This window comes from Grammomys surdaster, unplaced genomic scaffold (assembly GCF_004785775.1).
Source record: "Grammomys surdaster isolate TR1022 unplaced genomic scaffold, NIH_TR_1.0 134, whole genome shotgun sequence".
Taxonomy (NCBI): Eukaryota; Metazoa; Chordata; class Mammalia; order Rodentia; family Muridae; genus Grammomys; species Grammomys surdaster.
Genome location: NW_021604592.1, coordinates 2,103,567 through 2,127,887, shown reverse-complemented (window position 1 = coordinate 2,127,887; position 24,321 = coordinate 2,103,567). Strand labels below are relative to the sequence as shown.

The following is a 24,321-nucleotide window of genomic DNA, read 5'->3' as shown; positions in this document are numbered from 1 at the left end:
TAAAAACAGAACTGTATTTTAAGGTCTCTTTAAGTCATATTGGTCACACTGTTTCCAATCCAAACATCTATAGATATTATTTTCATTGTATCTGCTGTAATTAGGTTCTCTTTATATCCCTTAGATTCAAAGCAAAGCCAGAGAAATATTCTAGAAAAATACATTTGACACTTCAAATTTACATTTAAAATGTTCTTTCCTCATCCTCATAACACAATTTCCAACCATTATCATAGAAATCATAGATTACATAGCATTCTGCATGCTAACCTCTAATCTTTTTTGGATTATGAAAATTAGAAATAAATTGCAATTAAGAAATTTTCATAATTAAGTGTGTAAAGTATAAATACAAGTTATTTTTTTAAAAAACTTTATTTTAACACCTAATACAATTCCAATTTAAGGATTACTCGCACAAAAAAATAAACACATTTGGTATAAAAATGTATCACTTTAACGCCCTTGCCCCCAGAGGCCCCCACCCCCACCCGCTTGAGCTTGAGCTGCACTCTATCTGGATGCAGAAACATAGAGACTAATGGCACGAATCAGGTTTTACCTACAGGAGTTTCTGTTTATGTACCCAGGTACTCTAGAGGACACCAGCCCACTTTATCACATAAACCAATTCCTTCAGCCTGCTGAATGAGTTTCACAGAGAGACAAAGCTTATTATAAAGGCATCTTAAAAACCATTATCCGAAATCCTTTTTAGAAGGACTGACTTTTTTTTGTTTGTTTTTTCTTTTTTGGTTTTTTTTTTGCAACCATTTATATACAGTGTAACATAACAGCTCTGGAGTACAGTACATGCAGCAGAATATACCTGTTGAATATAAAATACTTTCTTAAAATCTTCATCGTTGGAATTCTTTGAAGTTTAAATTATAGAATGCCCATTACTTTGAGAAAATGGTTGAGGAGTACAAATGTCTGCATATGTTGGCCACAGAAATAATCCAAGGTTAACTGGAATAATATTCATAGCACACCAGGAGTGCATAAATAATTTACTTACATTATTAAAATACAACTCATAAAATTCAAGTTCAAGATCTTTTAGGATTGTCTATGTAATCCTTTAAGTGGTCGCCTGGAATGAGTTGTTTCTTCGTCCTTGTGTCTTTCCTTCTAGAGTCCTGTGTAAATGCTGAGCTGAAGCTCTCCCTTCCTGCAGTGAAGCCCCTCTCTATTTGTGCCGACTGCCTCTTCTCTTCATGGCAGCGGTGCACTGCGGGCAGAACCACTTCCCCTTCGGTGCTTCTGTCAAGCCAACACACCCATAGTGGAACCACTCTATTGGACACTGCAAAGGAAAATTTTAAAAGGGGGTTGGTTTTTCTAAAGAACAGTTAGTAAATAAATGCTTAGGACATACAGTAATTCATTTAACCAAACCTAGATTTGTACAATCAGATTTCTTGGATCCAGTCCAACTGATTTACCTCATGGATGACTACATGGACACACAGAAAAAGGATGGCTCCTTGATAAGAAGGAGGCTCATGGCCTCTAGAATCTGAGCACTAAAGAACAGACGGACATCCATTCCCTGCCATCAACTTGGACAGCCAGGAAGTGACATCTTCCCAAAATAAAAGAAGATGACTCTTACATGAAGAAGGAAACATGTAAAAGATTTAAAACTATCCAGCTATAACTGGTCTCTAGAAGTGGAATGAGTGAGCTGGAACTACAGATATCAAATGGCTGGGTTTCCTTTCTGGTACTCTATTCAGAGATACGGAAAAAAAAAAAAACCTCTCCTCTCTGAAACATTCAAAAATTCTTTACCCCACAGGAAGTCTTGGTACCCAAAACAGGACAGAAAGAACTAACTACAGGGACTCCAGAGGACATTGCTTTAACCCCCCACCTCCACACACACACACACACACACACACACACACACACAAACACACACACACACACAGAGACACAGACACAGGTGACTGCATAGGACAGTTGGGGAGGGCCTGTGCCATTCTAAAGAGCACACTCCACCCACTCTGTCAGGGAAGGAATACACACAACTGTCACTGCAACAAGCCAATCCTTGTGACTCTTGTTAATATTAGAATTCCAACACTACTGGTGTCACCACAGTCAGAGTTCATGCTACTCCTTTGAAGTACTACAGGTACAAAAGGGGGATTTGCTGTAGGGCAGTTAAAGAATGAGTCAATATCCCTAGACAAAGTCTGCTCAGTATTTACTCAACCATGCACCTTTAACCAAAACTAAATCCCTTTTGTGGTTTGAACATGAAATTTCCCTCATAAGCTCAGTTGGCCCCCAGCTAGTAGCATTGTTTAGGAAATTTCTAGAACCTTTAGGATAGGGAGCTTTGCTAGAAGTGCTTCCCTGAGGGTGGGTTTGAGGTTTCATACCCTGCGAGCACGTGGACTTGCTGTCTCACTTCCTGCTTCCACTGGGTGGGTGAAACAGTATCAGATGGCTTCCTGATGGCTTCCAGGCCAACCCTCCTCCTGCCATGCCTCCCCAGCCAAGATGGACTATATTCCCTTTGGAACTATAAGTGAAGACAAACTCTTCCCTGACTTAAGTTGCTCTCTGTCACAGTGTTCTTATCAAGTAACTAATACCCTTCCTAGGAAAGGAAGCAGGAATCCTTTCTCAAATCTCCTCTCACTTTCCCATCAGTGATGGCTCATACAACCCAAGTCCTTGGTGGAGAGAATGCCAAATGCTGCAATAACCAGGGAAATAACCCCACGTTAGGTCTTAATTATCCCCAAGCAGCATTTGTCTGAAAGAATTTAGGGAAGTTTCACTTCTTCAATGTGATAAACAGCCTGGACGCCAGTAAATACAGTATCTTATGCTCAAAGAAAGGAAAGCCCTTGGAACTGCCGACAGTAATGCGTGTGAATTTAATGTGAACCTAACACCTAGTAACACCACCTTAAAACTCTGAAGCAGGAAATCATTAGGGGACACGATCCTCTTATGGTCATGTGATGCTTCCCTCAGGATAACGTAGTTATCACAAACGAGAACCTGATTTCCTAACTGGGAAATACAGTTAACAGACAAATACTCAGTCCTCTACACCTTTTTCCATGCCAATGTAGGAAAATGCAATACTCACATCTTGGTTATCGCATCCCACCATCTCTCCATAGGATACCTGGTTGAAAGAAAATTAGATAAACATTATAACTACGTAACAAGCATTTAATATAAACCAGGTGTTTATAATATTAGAGAATCAAGAGAAATTCACCAAACATACAATTAAGATGAAGTTGAGACTGTGGTGGATTTTGTTGTTATCATTCCCAAAAGACTATGGAACAAGGCAAAGGGACCTGTCCAGAACCCACCCACTCTCTGGAAGTCTGCAAGGACTCACTAGGAGCCCGATATCTGGTGGCGGTACCATCTGACCGAGTCTACTCTCTCTTGGGCCACCTGTGCATCAACAGACATTTCGGTGAATGTGTCCACTGAGGCCCGAGGTAGACATTAGGTGTTTTTAATCAATGAGTCCACATAGTTTTTTTGAGATAGGGTCTCTCAAAATATTACCAGTGTACATAATAAAAACAATGCAAAATATAACCAACTGTACTAGAAGTTAATTTAGAAGAATATAAAATGGTTTTTAAAAGGCCCCAGTAATAAAGCCAACTAAAACAATCATATGATATAAAACTTTCAAACTAGTATGTAGTTTTTAAGGGAAAATAATACTCAGTGATGAACGTGGCTTTAGGAAATGCTATGCATATCAATTTTAGGTAACACAGCTTTAGAAATATCTTGTAGACTGTACCAAACATTTATAACATCATTCATTGTACTTAAATGGATTACTAAAAAGTTAGTATGAAAGAAATTATATTAAAAATAATGCTTACTGTAATATTTGTAATCTAAAAGAAAATTATAATCTACAGCTAGGTATAGACTAAAAAAATTATGGAACAGAGTACATGAGCTAACTTTGAAAAATATTTTAAAAAAGAAAATTTTTAGTGAGCAAACAATAGTTACAAAAAAGTATAACCCCCTCTAACTGAAGACTGGGCTGGGAGGAGGAGTTACAGTTAAGCAAAGCCTGAATCTGATGGTTCCAGTGGTGATCTGAGAAGAAACACCGAGAAGTCGGCACGTGCTTGCAAATCTGCAAAATATCATCTTCCTCTCTCTGACTCATAAATACTCAGTAAAAAAGCACTGTCTTCAAATTCAAAAAGTGGCCTTACCAGGCACCTAGTCAACCAGTACCTTAATCATGGACCTCCCAGTCTCCAAAACCACGAGGAGATGAACTTCTGCTGTGTAAGCCACATGCTCAGTGGTATATTACATTATGCATGCAAGGTACATGTGGGCGTGACATTAAAATGTCTCACCATATGGGAAAGTTGACATTACATGTAATTCACGTTTCTTTATATTCTTGGTATTTTTAGCAAGTATGTTACTTTTATAAGACAAAAATTATATAAACAAGTCATTCTTGATTTTAGCTAGAATAAAAATGTTCTGATTTTGAAACAGTTGTCTTGTTTCTTCAGACTGCACTTTTATAGACAAGCAGCAGACTTTTACCTGATTACAGATGCAATACCGAGGTTCATTTGGGTCATAAGTCCAATCGACTTGACTGTTGGAATCAGATTCGGGCACTACCGTTGCTTGCTGGGAAACTTCTTGTACTACAGTTGAAGACGATGAACACAGAGATAAGGAGGAGGAGGACGAGGAGGAGGAAGAGGAGGATGACTGCTGGCTTGAAGACTTGGTGTTGTTTCTGAAAAAAATTAAAGGAAGATCAGCCTCATTTGCTTACTGGGGAGGTTCTGTGAGAGGGACTCCTAGTCACTGACATGGAAGGAAAGGACACACTGAGGTCTGACCCTACGTTCACAGTTTTTGTTTCTAGAGAACAAGTTCCTTTAAGAAGGATATATTCTTAAAATCTCCTATTTAAAATAAATAGAAGAAAATTCTCTTAAAATGTTTCTACCTTTTAAAAATAATTTCTAAATTAAGATTACTATCTACTGTTGACTTAAATTTGTTGGTAGTGTTCCAGAATGACAGTGACACTAGCTCACACTGTTAGATTTTTTTTTTTTTTACAGTGAATTGAAGAGTTCTCATCAAAACCTAGGTACAAATATATAAAAGTATTTGGTAAAAGTCCTAGCATCAGCTGGCATGTGCCCTCTGCCTGTCAAGTATAGATCATGGATCTGAGAGTATCAGAATATGCAAACTATTTACCACCAACTCTATTCTAGAGTAGCACGCAGAAACTTATTATACGGAGTTCAACTAAATGTGGGCGATTCATATCAATTTTAGGATGTAGAATAGTTCTGTGGGTACTTGATCATTTACTTTCAGGAAATTTTGTAGAGAAGTAATACATTTAAAATAAAGTTAAGATGCATAATTAGATAACTAATTTTTTTTTGCCTCTGATTCGCATCCTTTTCCCCTTCAGACAACAGGGTCTCTACTGTAGTCCTGGCTGGCCTGACCTCCCTACGTAGATGAGGCTGGCCTTGAGTTTGAGGTAATCCTCCTGCCTTCCGAGTGCTAGGCTTACACATGAACACCATCATCCCTGGCTTGACTTTTCAGTATGCATAGATACTCAGCGTAGTCATTATCTTAGATGAACAATGGCACATGATTAAGTTTTCATTTCTGTAGTTCACATAATCACTCTAAGTTTCTTACATACCATGTCTAGGGATATTGTTATATAATCAGTTTTAGGAATATAGGCAAAAATTCAGATACTTCACTATTAGTCAAAACAAAAAAATCTTGTGTAAAAAACCTCTTGGGATATAATTTGCAGCTTATATTAATTTACCACTAGATACCTAAACTAAAAACAGAAATGGTGTCACAAAATGATTTATCTGAAAGAACAAAAGAAAGTAAAAAAGAGTCACTTATATACAAACTGAGAACAATTACAAATGACTCTAACACTTGAAAGACTTCCTGCCTTCAAGGTGAGGCGGTGTAAAGAGCCAACTGCCTACCCCGTGTTCAGCCTGGGCCACTGCACCCTGCCTTGGTTAATCCCTGGAGACATGATGGATATGGCTCCACACAAACAATGCTGAGCAAAGATGCACACTAGCATGGGAAAACTTACTTGCTCTTTCTGCCACTTCGAGAGTCGGCAGCTGAGGAGCTGGCATTCTGTGTTAAGGTTGTCATGAGTGCCGACGAGGAGGAATAGCCAGCTGTTTCTCTGGGCATGGAAAATTCTTTTCCCAGCTGGAAGTCATTGTTCTTAAATGCTTCATAACTGGCTTTTAAACTTGATGTTCTTCGCCCTTCTTTCATCTTAAGTAGACATGTATTGTTAGCATCAATATACGTAAATAGGTACTTTCTCTTTTAGTGTTACAAGTTATGGTTATTTAAGTCATTTCATGGAAAGACTCAAAATCATTTTTATGCTAAACTGAGACGGAATGGCTTAACTTGCACTATGTGCAAACTACAGGAAGGCTATAGGCTATCACGGACAAAAGTCCAATGGTACAGAAAGAACAGATACTGTCCTCACGATGAGGAGAAGGTAACTTGTGCACGGACTGGGAGAAGGGTCCACATGTGATATGTATGATGTTTCTGTACCCAACAACTTCTCTGCATTATTAATAAAACACCATCTAGCCTCAAAGTGCAACTTCAAACTCAAACTACACGATGTTTGAAACCTCTGCTATCACCTAGTGGTTCCTACTGAGGTTTCCTAACAATGGGAACAAAGCGAGGACTTAGCCTTTAACCTCCGACTATTTACCTGTGCTGTTGCTTGCACTGCCTGAGCTGCTGCCATGGTGATGGCCCCTGCGCCAGCCCCTGAAGATAATGAACCAATATTATAGGATGCCAGGGGTTGGGATGAGTTCACATTGTAAGCATTGTTGCAGGAAGCTGTGGAATTATTATTTCGACAACCTGTAAAGAAGAAATAAAAATGGTTGCAGAGAACATAGTGTTACTGAGATGAAAATAAATTATTTCACCATATGTAATCAATAACTTTAAATTCTTCATATACTTTAAGGAATGAACTCTCTGAAAAATACAAGGCAATTTTCCTTTTCTTTTTCTCCACATGTAGACTTTAAACAGGTAGCACATGTGTGAATTATAATCTTGAGTGCTTCTCTATCCCTTACTCTAATATAAACAAAACAAGCAAAGTACCACTTTCTAGAAAACGAACTCACCCAGCGTGTTCTCCTTAGAAGCATCAGATGTCAGGGTGGACAGGAGAGCTTCAGATTTAAATTTCTTTTCGGGGATATGGTCTGTTGCTGTATGGTGAGAAGTTGGATTATATTTCCTTTCTGAATGAAAAGAAAGAATTCACAAATTTCAAACTTGAGGGGACTACAGACCGGAATACTTCCATCCTTTTATAAACCAGTACAGTTATGATCTAGGTTCCTTGTGAAATGGACCACTATGCTCATCAAGGAGGGGACAAGCAAACAGCCTTTGTCATGCATGTGTTTCATCCAGAGAACAGACATTTCAAGCACTTTAGAAACTAGGAACAAAAAACTAAAGACAATCCACAATGCACTATGGCTTCACATACATCACGTGAGAAGGTACATTATAATACATTGCCTATCATTATTATTATTATAATCATTTAGAATAGCTTTCAATTTACTCCTCTTTCCTACTGAATTGACTTGTCAAAAAAATGTAGCAACACCAATAATTCCCTTTCACTAACTCACTAATAACAAGATTTTATCGCATGGCAAATATCAGACAAGCACCGAGAGGCAAGGCTGAAAGAAACAGGCCTACATGAAGAAGTATATACTTCTGGTCAGTCATAATACTCCCTCAATCTGTTTTATACATTCTGCCACTGTGTTTATAAAACAGACTCCCTGTTCACAAATTAAGTACATGTTGCTTAAATGGAAAAATCTCCAAGTAAACTGTGATAAAAAGCCTATTTTTTATAAAGGGAAAGGAAAGGCTGTTTCTCATTTGGTTATGTGGAGCTAACAAAAGAGAACATATAGGTGACATTTACAGTTTTAAATTGTACTTGAACCAGACTTACTTTCCACGGGAGTATGTGAATGAGCGTGGTGATTGTTCACTGGCTGCGAAGGAGTATCTAATTCCAAAGAACCTAGAGAGAGGGGCACAGAGACAAGCCAGGATTAAATGTCACCACGGAACTCTACACTTAAACCAACCACAACAATATGTCCCCTCACAGATAACTACCAAATTCTGGTACACATGCATATCATTTTTGACAGACATGTGGAGAGTTACTATCTTCAATTTTATCCCGACCAATCCTCTCCCTAAGTAATACGACTCATTTGTCAGTATTCACCTTAAGTATACAACAGCTCAAGACATACTAGTATCTAAATAGAAAATCTTTGATGCTGGGTACCACATAAATAGGGAAAAGTACACTACAGCTCTGTTAATGGTGAGATCTAAAAAATTCAGTCTAGGAACAGAATTGAAGGCCTTTTAATATGTAATCTTGAAGGTCTAGGTGACAGGGATATTACTACATACAAAGAAATTCAATCACAAAAATTAATTGTGATATTGACAACTCCAAAAAAGAGCTTAGGGCTTTGCTTGCAAAAAGTAAAGGGTAAAATTCCTAGTACCAAGCTTTAAAACACTTCTAAAGGAATTCCCTGAATTTATTAATAATTCATTGAGATAAAACTATGTCAGGGGGCAGGATGGAACAGTTTTTTATGTGATCCAGTTCCATTTCCTGTGTCTGGGTCCTTGGAGTGGATGTGTTATTAACGTTTCCTGCAGCAGTGAGTAGGCAGGCATGGCTTATTCATAGCTACCAACAGCATTTCCAAAAGAAAAAAGAAAAAAAATTCAAAGGTAGTTATACAATATTTCATTTTGTTCTTCAGTATCTATTATCCTCAGACAGGTTTCCTCCAGAATAAAAGTATCAGCAATAAAGAAGATAATTATATGAAGTGATGATATTCTTTTAAATTTGAAACTGCAATTCCCACTAACTGACACATGCCTGGCTTGTCCAGTTGACCTCACAGGTCCGTGTAAACACAGCTTGGGTACCCTGTAGTCATGAAACCCAGTCTCTGGCAGCAGAAATAGGAACAAGTTCTTGCTGGTAAATGTACCAAGGAATGAAGGCTGTTGGACTACTAACTGAACTCTCATAGAAATCACCCTCAGGACTAACTTGGTTCTATTCACACTCACTCAGTGACTACCTTCTCTGACCCTACCAACAAACTTGTACCTCACCTATTTAGGCTAGAAAAGATGTTAAATTGGTTAAAAACAGATCTCAATCTTGATCACATTTTGAGGAAGTCTCCAAAGTTAAGCCCAGGAAATATTTGGTATTAAGTTTAAGCACATCAAGTTGAATCTTGTAACAACAACAAAAAATATTAGGATGGCTTCTGATAAGGCGAGGCTTTGAAAAGACTTCCTAGCAAAAGAGCGGTGTTATGGAACCAATGGAAATCTCAGTTCACACGGGGGAGGCAAAGCTTCAAGACGTTCCTCCAAACTGAAGCACACAGAACAGATTTGACTTGTTTCTCACTTTGGACACTTGCACTTTTCTGCCTCTGTCTTCTAACTCCTGACCACATTAGCCTATGTAGATATTAAACACGTATGGAGTGTGCAATTGGAGGCACATACTCAGAGTCACAGTAGTCTGGAGTCTGAGGCAGCAAGCTTTATAGAGCAAGACTCCATCTCAAAGTGAAAACAATACAAAGTGGAAAGACTTTGTATGCTACCTTCATAAAGAGTGAGTAGACTGACAGCTTGTATGTTTCTCTCAGTGTTTATGACCCAAAGACTTTAATGACAGACTAGACGTTACGGGACCCAGAGGCCACCAACCACCAAAGGGCATACATGATCTGGCAGGCTTCTGTGAGAAAACTACTTCCATGGTGAATGGAAGACTATAAATTGTACTTACGCCTCTCTAGTATTTCTGTAATTCCAGCATTATCGGCTTCCAGCTCCATTTTAAACTTAGCCAGTTCCTGATCCAGCTTTCTCAAGTGGCGATCTACCTGTTTCAAAAAAATAATAATAAAAGATAACATCAAAATCTGGGGCCCAGTCAACATACAGTTTAATGAAGAAACTTCAATATTTGTTTCTTTTATTAAGTCTGCTTCACATCTTTAGAGAAGTCAATCAACCTACATCTTAGAGTTCTGGGCTAATATTTCCTCAACCTTATTTTTAAGAAATCAGAGTCTCAAATCTGTTAGAAAATGTTCTGTGACCAATTTTCAGAAGAGGGGCTGTGAAAATCAGAGTAAGTACAGGGTTCTGAGGGCCGGAGAACCAGCAACTTTTGAAAATGTACCTAAGTTACCTTCTGCCTGAACTCTATCCTGGAGCCATCCACACTGCCATATAGAACTGCCTTAGACTAACAGAGGGAAGACACTCAACCAACAAAGGCACAAACGCAATCAGTGCTACACAGCAGGAAAGTGGTCCACTGCTGTTGCAAATATTAATGAAAAAGCTTAAACAAAGGGGAATTTTAACTAAAATCTACATTTTTGAAAAAGCTTGGCTTAGTTATGGCAAATTTTTATTTTATCATTTACTTATAAATCTTCTAAATAACAGGAAAATTATGACACTTTCAACTAATATTTATAAGATTAATGTCAAACATAGTTATCTTTTCAAGCTTAACTATTTTAAAGATAAATAAATATCCATCAAATTCTTTAAAAGATATTTTTATATTACTACATTTTTTTTTTTCAAAATCTAGCCTGACCGGATCACTGTTGAGACTAAGAACAGCAGAAGATGAGCAATGGCTCAGCAGTAAGGCTAGACACACTATGCTCTCACGGAACATCAGAGGTTAGGTTCCCATCACCTGCATGGGATGGCTCACAACTTTTGGCTCCCGTTGCAGGGGATCCATTCTGGCCTCCACAGGCACTGTTCTCACACGCATAAGCCCATATAACAGATAAACAAGAATATGCATAATTAAAATACAAAAGTAAATCTCGAAGAATAAATGAGTTGATGGGCATGGTGGTGTATGCCTGTAATTGAGAAGTAAGAGGTGCATGGGGATTTCTATGAGTTCCAGGCCAGCTTAGTCTACATAGTCAGCCAGAGCTACATAGGGAAATGTTAAAAAAATCTCTCCCTCCCTCTCTCCCTCCCTCCCTCCCTCTCTCCCTCCCTCCCTCTCTCCCTCCCCACCCGCCCCCTGCCTGCTTCTCTCAACAATAACAAACCCAATGACCACAATGTACTACAATATAAAATGAAGAACAAATTTTCAGTAAGTTATTTAATTAAGTACTTTTGTCTCTAACATGAAAAAAAGGAGGACAAAACCAACCAAAGACAAGAAGCATGTCAGATGTTACTAAGGCCAGGTAACACTGTGCCCTGTGCTTTAGATACTGTCTTAGTTGTTTTTCTGATGCTGTGATAAAATGCCATGACCAAGAGCAACTTTAGGGGTAGTTTATTGTAATTTATGACTTTTAGTCCATTGTCCTAGAAGTCAGGGCAGAAACTCAAGAGGCAGGAGCTAATGCAGAGGTCAGAGAGGAGTGCTGCTTATGTGCTTGTCCCTCATGGCTTGTTCAGCCTGCTTTCATACAGTACTCAGGAGTGGCTCCTGGGTCCTCCCACATGCATCAATTAAGAAAATGTGCCACAGTCTTGCTGTAGTGGTTGGAATAAAAATGGCTCATCTATTTGAATCCTTAGTCACCAGAGTGGAACTGTTTGAGAAGGATTAGGAGGCATGGCCTTGTAGGAATATGTGTGTGTCCTTGTTGGAGGAAGTATGCCACTGCGGGGGTGGGGTGAGCTTTAAGGTTTCAAAAGCTCAAGCGAGGTCCAGTGTGTGTGTGTGTGTGTGTGTGTGTGTGTGTGTGGTGTGTGTGTCTGCCTACTGATGGGAATGTAGCTCTCAGCTACTGCTCCAGTGGCCTTCCTGTATGCTAACATGCTTCCTGAAATAATGATAATAGACCTCAGAAAGTATAAACAAGCCTAGGTTAAATGCTTTCTATTAGAATAGCTGCCTTGGCCCTGGTGTCTCTTCACAATAGAGACCCTTGTTCATAGGCCAGTCTGGTGGTATTTTCTCAGTTGAAGTTCCCTTTTCCAAAATGATTCCAGCTTGTGTCAAGGTAACATAAAAATAGCTAGGACAGATGTACTCAACCTAAAATTTAAGGCAATCCTCTTTCCATGAGAAAACAAAAAGCAAAGCAAAGCAAACAAACAAACAAAACCCCCAAATCACTGGCTCAGACGAGTTAAGTGACATGCCCAAGATTATACAGCTTTTGTATTACAGACATAAGATTTAATTGTCTATATATAGTAAATAATTCATCCTCACTTATATCTATACCTTCTGAAATTCTGTTACAGAAACAAACTGTTCTTTTTTTAAATGTAGAGACACATAATTCAAATAGAAAAAACTAGTAATGATGTTCTATTGCTTATATTTTGTATGTATGTTAGCAACAACTTTCAATGTATTTCTTTATATTTTTTCAGTCATTTAAAGCCTATTTATCACTTAATATTTACATACAAATTACTCTTCAGAATTTAGCAGAAGTCATAGTTACAATATAGAAAGCCTACTGGTGTCATATGTTTGGGATAGTTACTCCTATTCATAGGACACAGATAACTTCTGAGCATCCTCTAATAGCATCTTGCTTTCAATAAAAGAATGACCACAGATCTCCATTATTCAACAGTATAGTGTCTCTTTCAATGTCAAAATTTAATCTTAAGGGAACTCAGAATAATAAAATATGTTCATTCTAAGCCACCACAATGAAAACCTTCCACCAATTTATCTAAAATTATACTTAAACATTGAGTTTCTAGTATATAGTTGGCACTAGGTTAAATAGAGGGCATGTGAAGACTGTGAAAAACATCTCAGCCTTCACAGAAATTAGAATTTAGCCAACAAATCAAAATTCATAAAATTTTTAACATAATAAAGACCAGACCCCAGAAGATACAATGTAAATGCAACAAATGAGTGTCAGTTCAAAGGGAGTGGTTCTGCAGTACAAGAACAAAAGGTCTAACCATGTGATCCTGGGCTGTGGTAGACACAAAGGCACGAATGACCAAGTGAAAAGCACACTGCATTTAAATAAATGGAAAAGAGTAATCATAGAAATGTAGGCAGTCAAACAGTATGTTCCGAGTAAAACAAAACATGGTCTAGTCTGAAACCCAGAATAGAGAGGACAGTGTTGGAATCTTGGCTATAGGGTGCTCTCAAGTGATATGAAGGCCTTTTCCCCACACCATACACTTAATTCATCCTAGCTCTCTACTTAAAATTGTATTATTGTAATATATTATTGATGAAGTTCACTAGATGACTCAGAAGAAGCAATAGAATTCAAAGAATTAAAAATCCTCAAAACTAATTTCCTACCTCAGCAGGCAGAGCAGCCGTAACCACCCTGAGGGTGGCAGCTCTGGAAATGGCTTCTTGATTCAAAAGCAACTGTGAACTAATTACTTTTTAAGCAACTCTTAGAAAATGTGGATTATTTTTCTTAAATTTATCATTGTTATACTTACTAAAATAAAATTAGAAGTCAGAGAATAAGTTGACAAGATGATTAAACTTTAGCTAAAACCCCCAAGATATAGCTATGCAAACAGTAGTGAAGAACTATAAAAAGAGCTGAATTTAACCTAACTGAAATCTCACACTTTCCTTCAACCCACATGAATGGAAGGGCCTGTTCTTGCTAATCACTGCCACGAGCACACAGGTGTCATGTAGAGCAAGGTCTTAGATTCTGCTGCCCTGCTACACATACTTGAACTTGTAAGGATGGTTTACAGTAATAGAAGAGGGTTTTAGTCAACTTAGGAGAGAGTGTGTTTGTCACAGATTTCAAATTCAAAGTTAAGCACAGTCTTACTGATAAGTTTCCCACCTAATGGCAATAAATGCTATCCATAAAAGCTGTCCTTCTACAGCTCCAAATCATTCTGTAACCTCAACCACAGTGGCTAAATATAAACTACTGTCCTTTTCCAGAACTTTTCTGAGGCATAGAAACATTACTTAGCATGTTCATAAGAATAAAGAATTTAGTCACTCTTGGCCTCTTTGTATAAAACAACAATAACAACAACAACAACACAAATCCATCTGTTAATATTTTAGAGTTGTAATATTTTATTTTTCTCTTTTCAATATCCCAGTTTTTCAGTGTTTAGATTTTACAATGTGTCAGTGATGGACCTACATTAAATTAACATATAACTTTTAAAAAGTTTCTACGTGGTACATTGCTTCCTAGATAGTCGGATTTTCCAATTTAGACATCTAGCTTGACCTTAAAGAATGAGTAGTTTACTAGGTCCTAAGAGAAAATCCATAGCAATAGCAGATAAGGTTTACTCATGAAAAAATTCTGCTGTAACAGAGAAGGTGAACTGGTAGTGGTATGGAGGAGTAATGACACCAAACTATCCTCTGATAAATCACAAAATGATTCTTTACATCTCTAAATTATATGACTAGATGAAAATGTGAACTATTCCATCTTTGGCTTAATCAAGTACTTGAGGCCCTGGAACATAAGCTACATCTAATCATATTCCCAAAAGAAAGCAGGGACTGAAGACAAATCAAAAAGTCAGACTCACATAATACTATTCCTTATTTAGCGTATCAGGTGAAGAACATTCAAATTTATATGCGCAATGTGAGTTTGAGGTTCAATCACCTCAGGTACAGGTCAGGATACATAAACAGAAGCAAATTCAAGAGTGTTGAGCAATGCCAGACTGTGAAAAGCACTGAAGCATTAACTAAAAGCTATAATTTTGGCAGAGTGTATATAAATCAACTTTATTGGGTAGACTGCAATGTAAAACTTCTTAGTGGTATTTGCTTAAGGAACACAAGTAAGTGTTTAATGACTGTTTATATATCAGGTTTTAGGAAATTATCCAACAAGGTAACTTTTTGCTTTGTTTCTAGATGTTTATTCATAGATGCACAACATGGTTTCTTTCCTTAATAAATGACATAACCAATGTAGTATTGGTCAAAGGAATGTATCCGTTTACTACTGATGTTAAAAACAAATAAAATGTTACAGTGAGAAAAAGAATAATGAAATCCTAGTTTATACAAAACACTGAAACATGAAATCTGACTATTGACAGGTTGAGTACCTCTTATAGGAAATGTGTTACAGGACTGCAGAGGTATTTCAGATTTCAAATGTTTTCAGATTTGGAGAGCTTTACATAAAACACTGCGATATCTTAAGGACAGAATCAAACTCAACATAAACATCCATCTCACATATACATAATCTAAAGGGAATATCCATATACTGCTTTGTCTGTAGCCTGTCAAAATATGAAATAAAATCTGATATAAATTTTTTTACAAGTAGCATCATGTCAACTCCCAGAAGCTTCATTTCTGAGGAACATTTCACATTTTGAACCTTCAGATTAGTAAAGTCTACTCAAGTATTCTACAAGCCTGTAGAGGTCAGAGACCAACTTATGAGAGTCAGTTCACTCCTTCTACCATGTATGTTCAAGGGGTCAAATGCAGGTCGTCAGTCATGGCAGCAGGTGCCTACAATCTGAGCCATCTTGCCAAGTCAAAGATTTAGTATTTTAAAATGTCTCTTTTTGCAGAACAAATCTGCAACTCTTCCTTTAGAAGAACTCTTTAATAATTCACATGCATTAGAAAAAATAAATTATCTAGATTGAAGAAACTAAAAAAAAACAAAAACAACAACAACAAACAAAAACAAAACCATAAGAACAAATTTAAAAGAATACTAAAAAGAATTGAGCAAAGACAGGATGAAGAAGGAGCCTGCAGAATATAGTAAACTAAGTCTGGAACAAAATACCAATGGATTTCAATCAAGGCCCCAGCATGACAACTGTGTATTTTAGAATAAGCATGATAGATTTATCAACTTGAGTCCAGCACCCCACAGTCACTCATTCTCCTCATCTGACCAGCTGCGGATCTCTGCAACAGTCTCCATCTGCTCTGCAGAGCTTCTTGGATGAGAAGAGCTACACTATCTGTGGGTTTGTAGATTAACCTCTCTAGCCATTACTATGTGGATAGGTTTACAATACTGGGCATGGATTTCCTCCTAAAGAGCAAGCCCTGAATCCAATAAGACAGCTATTAGTTACTCCCATGATAAAAGAATCACTACTGCAGCACTGGGGATATCTTGTTATGCCAGTCATTGTTATGGTTTGTAAGCTTTATAGCTCGGTAATACTTGAGGACTCAGGAAAAATCATAGAAAGTGGGGTGGGTGGAAAGATGTTAAGTGCCAGAGGACCAGGATACCTAAAGGTAGATGTCTTCTACACATAACAGGGAAGCTGCAGCCATGAAACTTCAACACTATGACTGCTTACGTAAACCTGAATAATAAACACCAACTGCCATGCCAACATACATAGAGAAGTTTCACAACCCCTGGCTGAAGAGCTATAGAAAATCAACAGCTGGTGAGAGAAGAAGAATCAGTTTTCTTCTAGGTTGAGCTCCCTGTTGGTTATGCAATCCCAGTGGTTAGCTCTAAGATATGTATAAATGAGCAATGATAAATAGAGCCAGTATCAGATCTCCCCCTTACACACACACACACACACACACACACAGAGAGAGAGAGAGAGAGAGAGAGAGAGAGACAGAGACAGAGACAGAGACAGAGAGAGACAGAGAGAGAATCAATAGATGATAGATAGGTAGATGGTAGATAGATCACACATGTGAACATATATAATGATAATAATTACAAAGTGGTCATAGATTTGAAAGGCAATGGGGGAATATGGGAGAATGACTTGGAGAAAAAAGAAGAGTAGAAATGATGAAAATACAGTATTCATGTTTAAAATTCTCAAAAATGCTTATATTTTAAAGAAGAATTAACATGATAAATCAAAGTCAAAACAGCATTTAGAAAAACTACTCTAGTCTTTTCAGTAAATGATGACTACATCAGAGGGCTTAGGCACTAGAAATGGTGCAAAGGGCGTTTCTAGAGGCCAACAATGCTCTTGATTTTTTTCTGGAATATGGTTACAATAGTACATACATTAGTCAATATGTACATTACAGTTTAGTAGTGCATACATACTGTATTCTTTCTAATTACAATCCTGTTTTTAAGAAATTCTAGAACTACAGCAAGTTAAACAAATGGGGAAATTACTTGTGAGTAAAATGATCAGGCCATGGTAATGAAGTAGAAGACAGGTGGGAAGAAGGATGGGAGGAGAACTTTCAGTGTCCCAATGTGAGAAAGTGGATCTTCTGAGATAAAGAGATGGGAGAAGTGAAAGACAGGACAGTCTCAGATAATATGATTCAGCAACTCAGAAATGCTCATGCTTAAGGAACAGCTGTCTAGTTTATGAAACTAAGAGTCCATATGGGAAGGTAACTGAGAAGTGCTTCTCTACTTGTGTGGAAGGTATGTAGATAAGGAATACAAAGAGCATCTGACCCAACAACTTATTGTACGATATAGTAACTGTTCTTTCCTGCCTTCTTGACAGAATTAAGAGAGGGTAAAAAATTATCTATAAGCATTCCTTAAAGAATATAAAAGAATAAAGGTCAAGGACAGAACCCAAGGAACACCATCATAATGACATTAGACAGCAAGAGAGGCCACAAAGGTAGGAACATTTTCATACAGCCTTCAAATCACAATACATGAGCAAGAATGCCAATGAAAAGAGAATGGTTAATTTTTATCACCAAAAATTATCTATGGCTTGAGGTCAGTATTTCCATTTTGGTCAAACCTCAGGAGTGGCATATATAGCTTGATCATGCTTGCCCTTTGTGTCCTGGGAATATTTTTATTCCTGCCCACCATGTTAAAGCTTGCCTCTAATAACATCAACATGTTGGCAGCCAAAGTACATGACTTGAAACTGAAAATGGACCCCCCCCCAGACAGACAGGCTGGCAAGCCAAGGATGGGTAAGATTCTGCACAGTGCCTTAACAACCTAAGACATAAATGCATTGCTTTTGATAATGCATATTCCAAAGTGGGTAAGGAAGGCATTCTTGTCAGAACAACCTAGGACAGGCTGAGCCTTGTTTATAAAATAAAAAAAGGAGGAGAGTCAGAGAGCTTTTGGGGCTGCTTGGCAAGAATCTAACATGAGCCAAAGAGAAGGAAATGGGCTGCTTGGCAGGAATATTACATTGGCCAAGGACAAGGAAGTGGGCTTCAGGCAGGAATCTGAGATTAGACTAGAACAAAGAAGTAATTTCAGGGAGGAATCTAAATCTTAGGCTAGAACAAGGAAGTAGGTTTCAGACATGAAAATGACTTTGAGCTAGGACAGGCTAGTTGGCTCAGATATTTTGGTCATCCTCATAAGCTCTTAGAAACGGTGATCATGGGAATATTCATGGAAATTTGTTTATTGCCTTGCTTGTTCTTTGACTATTTGTGTTTATTGTCTTGTTTGTTCCTTGACTATTTGCTTTTATTGTATTGCTAGTTCCTCAACCTAGAACTGACCTTAATACATGAATGTAATTTAAATGGAATAAAAGCAAAAAAGGAGGAAGAGGAGGGATGGGATAGGCAGTTAATAGGGGTGGGGGGGTGGGGAAAGGGGATAACATCTAAAATGTAAATAAATACAATATCAAATAAATAAAAAAGAAAAGAGAATGGTAAAAAGCATTAATGTGACTATAGGGGCCCAGTGCATCAAGTAAAGAAGTTATCAGCTGAAGTTTTGGGGCCTGGCAATGAAAAGACAAACTGGAAAGGATTTAGGAATCAACTGAAGATAAAAGAGCAACAAAAAGCCTGACAGAGAAACTCAAGAAAGTCTATGTTTTAGAACAGTATGTTTAAGCAGCATTTGTTTGGGTGCCTGTCTAAATGTCTTTAAAAGATAAGGGAGAAGTGAATGTCTAAAGGTTGTGGAATACAACCCGAACACAAGAAAATATAAGAAAAGAAAGCACTGTATGAAGATAAAGAATAGAATGCATATGTGATATAGCCAAGTCAAACATGGTATGGGAAGAGATAGGAATAGTAGTAAAAGTGAACATCCTTAAGTTCAAGGCTAGCCTGGAATATATACAGAAATCCCACCTGAGACAGAGATAAAGGTACAACAGATGGCATGGTGGTGGTTGTGGAGGAATAAGAGGTAAGTGAAGCTACAGAAAGCAATGCCAGTTGTATATCTGACAGGTAGAGATAATGGCATAGCAATAATTGCAGAACTGGTCACTAAGAAGCCTCAAACTATATTCTTGTCAATGAAAGACAAGATCACATGACCAGAGAGGAGATGTTTGTAGGGAATGAGGGCATTGTTTTAGAAATAACCATGGAAAAGAACAGAAAAGAAACAGATTCCATTCAAACACAGGGACTAATGCACAGTGTTTAATGAAAGGATCCAAACAAAAGTGAGGTCAACAAGTCTGCAGAGGCACTGGCCTCACAGCTGCCTAGTATCTCCAACTGTGCTTGCTACAAGTGACTGCTGGTGACTGTCAGAGCTAGTGAAGGTACCTTAAGATGGAACTCCACTAGAATCTCAGATTAAAAAAAAATTTTTTTAAAAGGTTGGTGAAGTGGAAGGAAATGAGGTGCAAATACAAGAGGTGTATCAGAGGTGGAAAACTCCACACAAAGCTCCAGTCCAGCAGGTGGAAAGTGCAGAGGAGCAGAGTTTACAGAAAACTCAGATAACTCCAGGTAAGATGGCTCAAAGGAGAACAAACAGGAATAAGGGCCCTGTTTCTTAAGGAACAAACGGCAGAGCTACAGAAGTTATTAAAAGTTGTAAACAATGAAAAGCAGAGGAAATATAAAGATCATTAAATCTCAAAAGGAAATTTTTGAAACCTAATATGCAGGGGCTAGGGAGACGGCTTAGAGGTTAAGAGCATATACTGCTTTCCAGGGGACACACTTGGTTCCAAGCTCCTATCAGCCTGTCTTCAACTCCAAAGGTTCCAAAATCCTCTTGTAAACTCCACAGGCACCTTGTAAGATCAGACCCCTCCCTGCCTCTCCCTCTCCTGTCTCTTATCTACGTATGGACATCTCCCACATGTACACACATACACACACACACATACGCACACATTAATACATAAAACTTGTGCTTCTGAGGTACTATGTGATATATGAAAATATATATATGTGTAGTATTTAAATCAGAATCCACCTCTTCAACACTTGATCTCTTTTGCTTAAGAGTAGAATACCCTTGCTTCTACCTTTTTAAAACAGCATGCACTAGTGATAGTAGGTACTATTATTTAGTACCTTCTCACCAGCATTCCCCTATGATCCCTAGAATCCCTAGACAGGGACATCAAGCTAGAATTGAGCTGGAAGCCTCCTGGGCGATGCTTTCCCAGTGCCAGATGACACTAATATGACACTATATAAACTGCTGTAGGAGAAAAGTCATCAACAGTGTTTATCCAACTATAAGCCATGTGGTGTAGTGACAACCTGCCAGGCAAATAAGCCCTCTGGTACAAAATGCCTTGATGTTATGGGAATAACAGACATTTTTCTGATTGGATTTGAAGCCCATTCCACAGGACAGAACTCATACCTGATACTATAAACTAATACTCAAACGCTCATGGCTGGGGAGGCCAAAGACCCTAAAAACGTATTACTATGTTTTTTGCTAATTGGCCATGTCAAATTTCCTTCTAAATACTCATGCTTCTATGTACAAGTTAGTGCTGTCCTCAACCTGAGTCAGAGACGCTTTCTTACTGCAGTATGTGGCAGTTAATGAAGAGAAACGTAACTAGTCAAAGTGCCAAAAACACGGGATGGGGTGTGTTCAGCCCTAAGCAGACATCCACATCACCACTTCCAAGGCCTGGGGAACATCCTGGTTCAGCCACAGATAGGGAGATATGAAACAAAGAACACATCTTCTGGACTCGGTGAAGTCACTGTAGCTGTGGTTACTTGCACAAGATTGAGCCTGTCACTGTTTCATCATGGATAAGAGGGATTTATGAGGGTGTACCCTTCCTGATTGTCTGCTGTCAGTTATGGTGCCTGGGGGGTGGGGTGCCACTTTCTTCAGTGTTGGCTTCACTGAGAAGTTGCCTGTGCTCCAGGAAATGCCCTCCCACCCATGTTGGTGCCAAGAACTAGTGGGTCACACAGGAAGAGAAGACATGAAAGGGGGAGGATGGCTTCTTGAGAAGATTGCCTCAGCAGGAGGTGGGATTACAGAGGGGAACGAGGAGTGAAAGTGACTAAAATTCATTCTACACATGTGATGTAACTATCAATGAATAAAAATAAATAAAAGAATAAGAAGAATATCCCCTCATCTGTGAGATGCACTGTCAGTACTAAGTTACTAAGTACTAAGTTGGTAGTTACCTCTAGTAACTCAGGCCCTAAGCATTTACAGAAGCCTCAGATCAGTAAGCATTGGGTTTTCAAGAAGGCTTTACTTCCATTCTTTTCATCAATTTATTTGCATCTGGCCCTTTCAACAAGTTGTCGGTTTAGCAGGATTAAAAAAATAACTAAAAATTTCACTACATAGAAATACCATACTTTCTTATTTGATACTATTTTTTTTTAAGTTTAACGCAAGCATGTGCATGCATCATATATAAGGTAGGTGACTTTTTTCCTAGCTAGCTTTAACTATCAACTTGATAGCCTACAGTCATTTGAGAGAGAAACTGCCTGATCAAAAAAACCTGTAGTCATGTCTGGATGGTGTGTGTATGTGTGTGTAGTGATTGTTAAGTGATGTGAGAGGGTTCTGTTCACCGTGGATGGTACCACTTCTTGGGCAGGTGACTCTGAGCTGTATAAGCTGACGATGCATGAGTCTGTATGAAGCAGCAAGTAGAGTTCCTTTATGGTTTATACGTCACTTCAGGTCCTGACTTTTCTCAACAAGGAGCTGCAACCTATAAGCTGCAACAAATCTTTTCTTCCTCTAAGTTGCTTTTGATTAGAGTACTGTATATCAGTAAAATAGATGAAACTAGAACATTTCTGTAATGTGTCGTGTTCACTAGCAACTCTATATTTGCATGTATCTGTCAATGGAAAACTGTATCTAGAAGATACTCAAAAGCTAAGAAAGATACAAAATATAAAAGTTCAATTCAACCAAATTGAACATTGACTCACTTTGATACAAAAAAAATTTTTTTTTCCTAAAATACACAATAAGAAATTTTGCATTAAAAACAGATGCTTCATACCATATGGTAATGACATCACCATGACATAAATCTGAGAAGCACATGTAAGTATATCTCTCTTCTTGGTGATTTCAAACTTTTGAAATTACTCTTGCAAGAAAGAAACACCTTTTCTTTTTTCCTTTTCTTTTTATTAAATTTTTTTTACATACAATATATTTCAGCATATTCTTTTTCCTCCATCTGCTCCCAGATTCTCCCTACCTCTCTACCCACCCAACTTCATGTTCTCTCTCAAACACCAAAAATATAAAACAACTCCCCCCAAAAGAGGTTAAAACAAACAAAAAACAGTACAGCAAGACAAAAATATATCCCCCCAAAAAGCTCACACTTAACATAGAGACTGCTCCATGTTTTTTTTTCTTTAAGTATTTGTAATCTGATGTTCCCAGTTATGTACCTGACTCAAGTGATGTCAACTATGTATTAGCATCCTCTAGATAAACACTGATCCAAGAAACCCTCTTTCTCATTTTAATCAGACCACCAAGGACTCTCAATAACACAGTACTCTTAATTACATGTTATCATAGAAACAATTGCAAAATGGTAGAACAGGATTAATTGAATAAAGCTAGTTCTTTCTAAAGTAAAAATATCACCCACAAACTTACAGTAGTCTTCACTGAAATGTGTGGTTCTTGACCTATTAACTAAACACTGTGGACTTCTATGACTCTTCCCCAAAGAAACCAAGACACAGACACTGAACTCTAAAATTCAATATGATCAAGAGAGAAACACTCCAGTTTACATTCAAGCTAATAAAGTCCAGAATTCTAGCACATGCAGCATAATATGCACGCTCTTTTACTTACCAAATCATAAATTTGGTTTGCCAACTGTACTTTCTCATCTGCATCTTCCAAAGCTTTATAGTAGTCCTAAAGAAAAAAATGTTCACTTTAAGCTTTGGCAATTTTAGCATATACATATACATATATATTCCTGTGTTCTCATTACTGTGTCAGGTTATCACTTGCTCATCTCATATTAGCAATAACAAGCCTCCAGGGTAGGGGGTGGCTGGGAGAGAGCATTAGAAATGAAGTGCAATGTCAAAAATTAAAAGATGCTCAAAAACCTCGGAAAACACATATATAAAAGAAAATTATGGCAAGCCCACCCTTTTTACTAGGAAGTCATGAAAGAAGAAAAGAATGCTAAGAGTTAGCTAACATATAAAACACAGAACACTTCATTTTTAAAACTTGAAAAAAAATCTTATGCATGTGTGTTGCCTGAATGTATGTTTGTGTCACGTGCCTGCAGACGTTAGAACAGGGCATCAGCAAAGTGGGACCCAGCTCAAGAGGAGGCCCCAAGGCCTGACACTATTACTGAGGCTGTGGAGCACTCACAAAAAGGGAGCTATCATGACTGTCCTACAAAAGACCCAACAAGCAGCTGAAAGAGTCAGATGCAGATATTTGCACCCAACCAAGGAACAGAAGCTACAGAAGCCCTGTGGTTGAATTAGGGAAAGGCTGGAAAAAGCCAAGGAGGAGGGTGACTCTGTGGGAGGATCAGCAGTCTCAATTAACCTGGACCCCCGAGATCTCTTGGATACTGGACCACCAACCACCCAGCATACACCAGTTGATATGAGGCCCCCCAACACATCTACAGGAGAAGACTGCCGGGTCTGGGTTCAGTCAGGAAAGATGCACCTAACACTCAAGAGACTGGAAGCCCCATAGAGTTTAGAGGTCTGGTGGGGTGGGTGGTGGGGACATCCTCGTGGAGACAGTGGGGTGGGGAGGAGGTATGGGATGTGCAACAGTCAAAGGGTGGACTGTGGGGGTGAGGGGAATAAAATCTGGAGTGTAAAATAAATAAATAAATAAATAAATAAAAGATTAAATAAAATAAAAATAAATAAAAAACATTTTAAAAGAAGAAGAAGAAGAAGAAGAAGAAGAAGAAGAAGAAGAAGAAGAA

The 24,321-nt window shown here is 38.1% G+C and overlaps 1 protein-coding gene across 2 annotated transcripts in view; it reads right to left on the bottom strand.

The window, feature by feature from the left end:
- Window positions 1–359: 359 nt before the first annotated feature.
- The window catches only part of Ing3 (inhibitor of growth family member 3), a 27,784-nt gene continuing 3,822 nt past the window's right edge, over window positions 360–24,321 (bottom strand). Inside the window, exons 4-12 of one of the 2 annotated variants that reach the window (XM_028762577.1) lie at window positions 23,199–23,264; window positions 10,013–10,109; window positions 8,108–8,179; window positions 7,248–7,367; window positions 6,815–6,972; window positions 6,155–6,348; window positions 4,585–4,786; window positions 3,116–3,154; window positions 360–1,309 (exon numbers count right to left, since the gene is read on the bottom strand). In XM_028762577.1, coding sequence (XP_028618410.1) covers window positions 1,193–1,309; window positions 3,116–3,154; window positions 4,585–4,786; window positions 6,155–6,348; window positions 6,815–6,972; window positions 7,248–7,367; window positions 8,108–8,179; window positions 10,013–10,109; window positions 23,199–23,264 — 1,065 coding nt within the window. In that variant the 3' untranslated portion in view covers window positions 360–1,192. The remainder of the gene's footprint in view (window positions 1,310–3,115; window positions 3,155–4,584; window positions 4,787–6,154; window positions 6,349–6,814; window positions 6,973–7,247; window positions 7,368–8,107; window positions 8,180–10,012; window positions 10,110–23,198; window positions 23,265–24,321) is intronic. The other variant, XM_028762578.1, reaches the window with a different exon arrangement.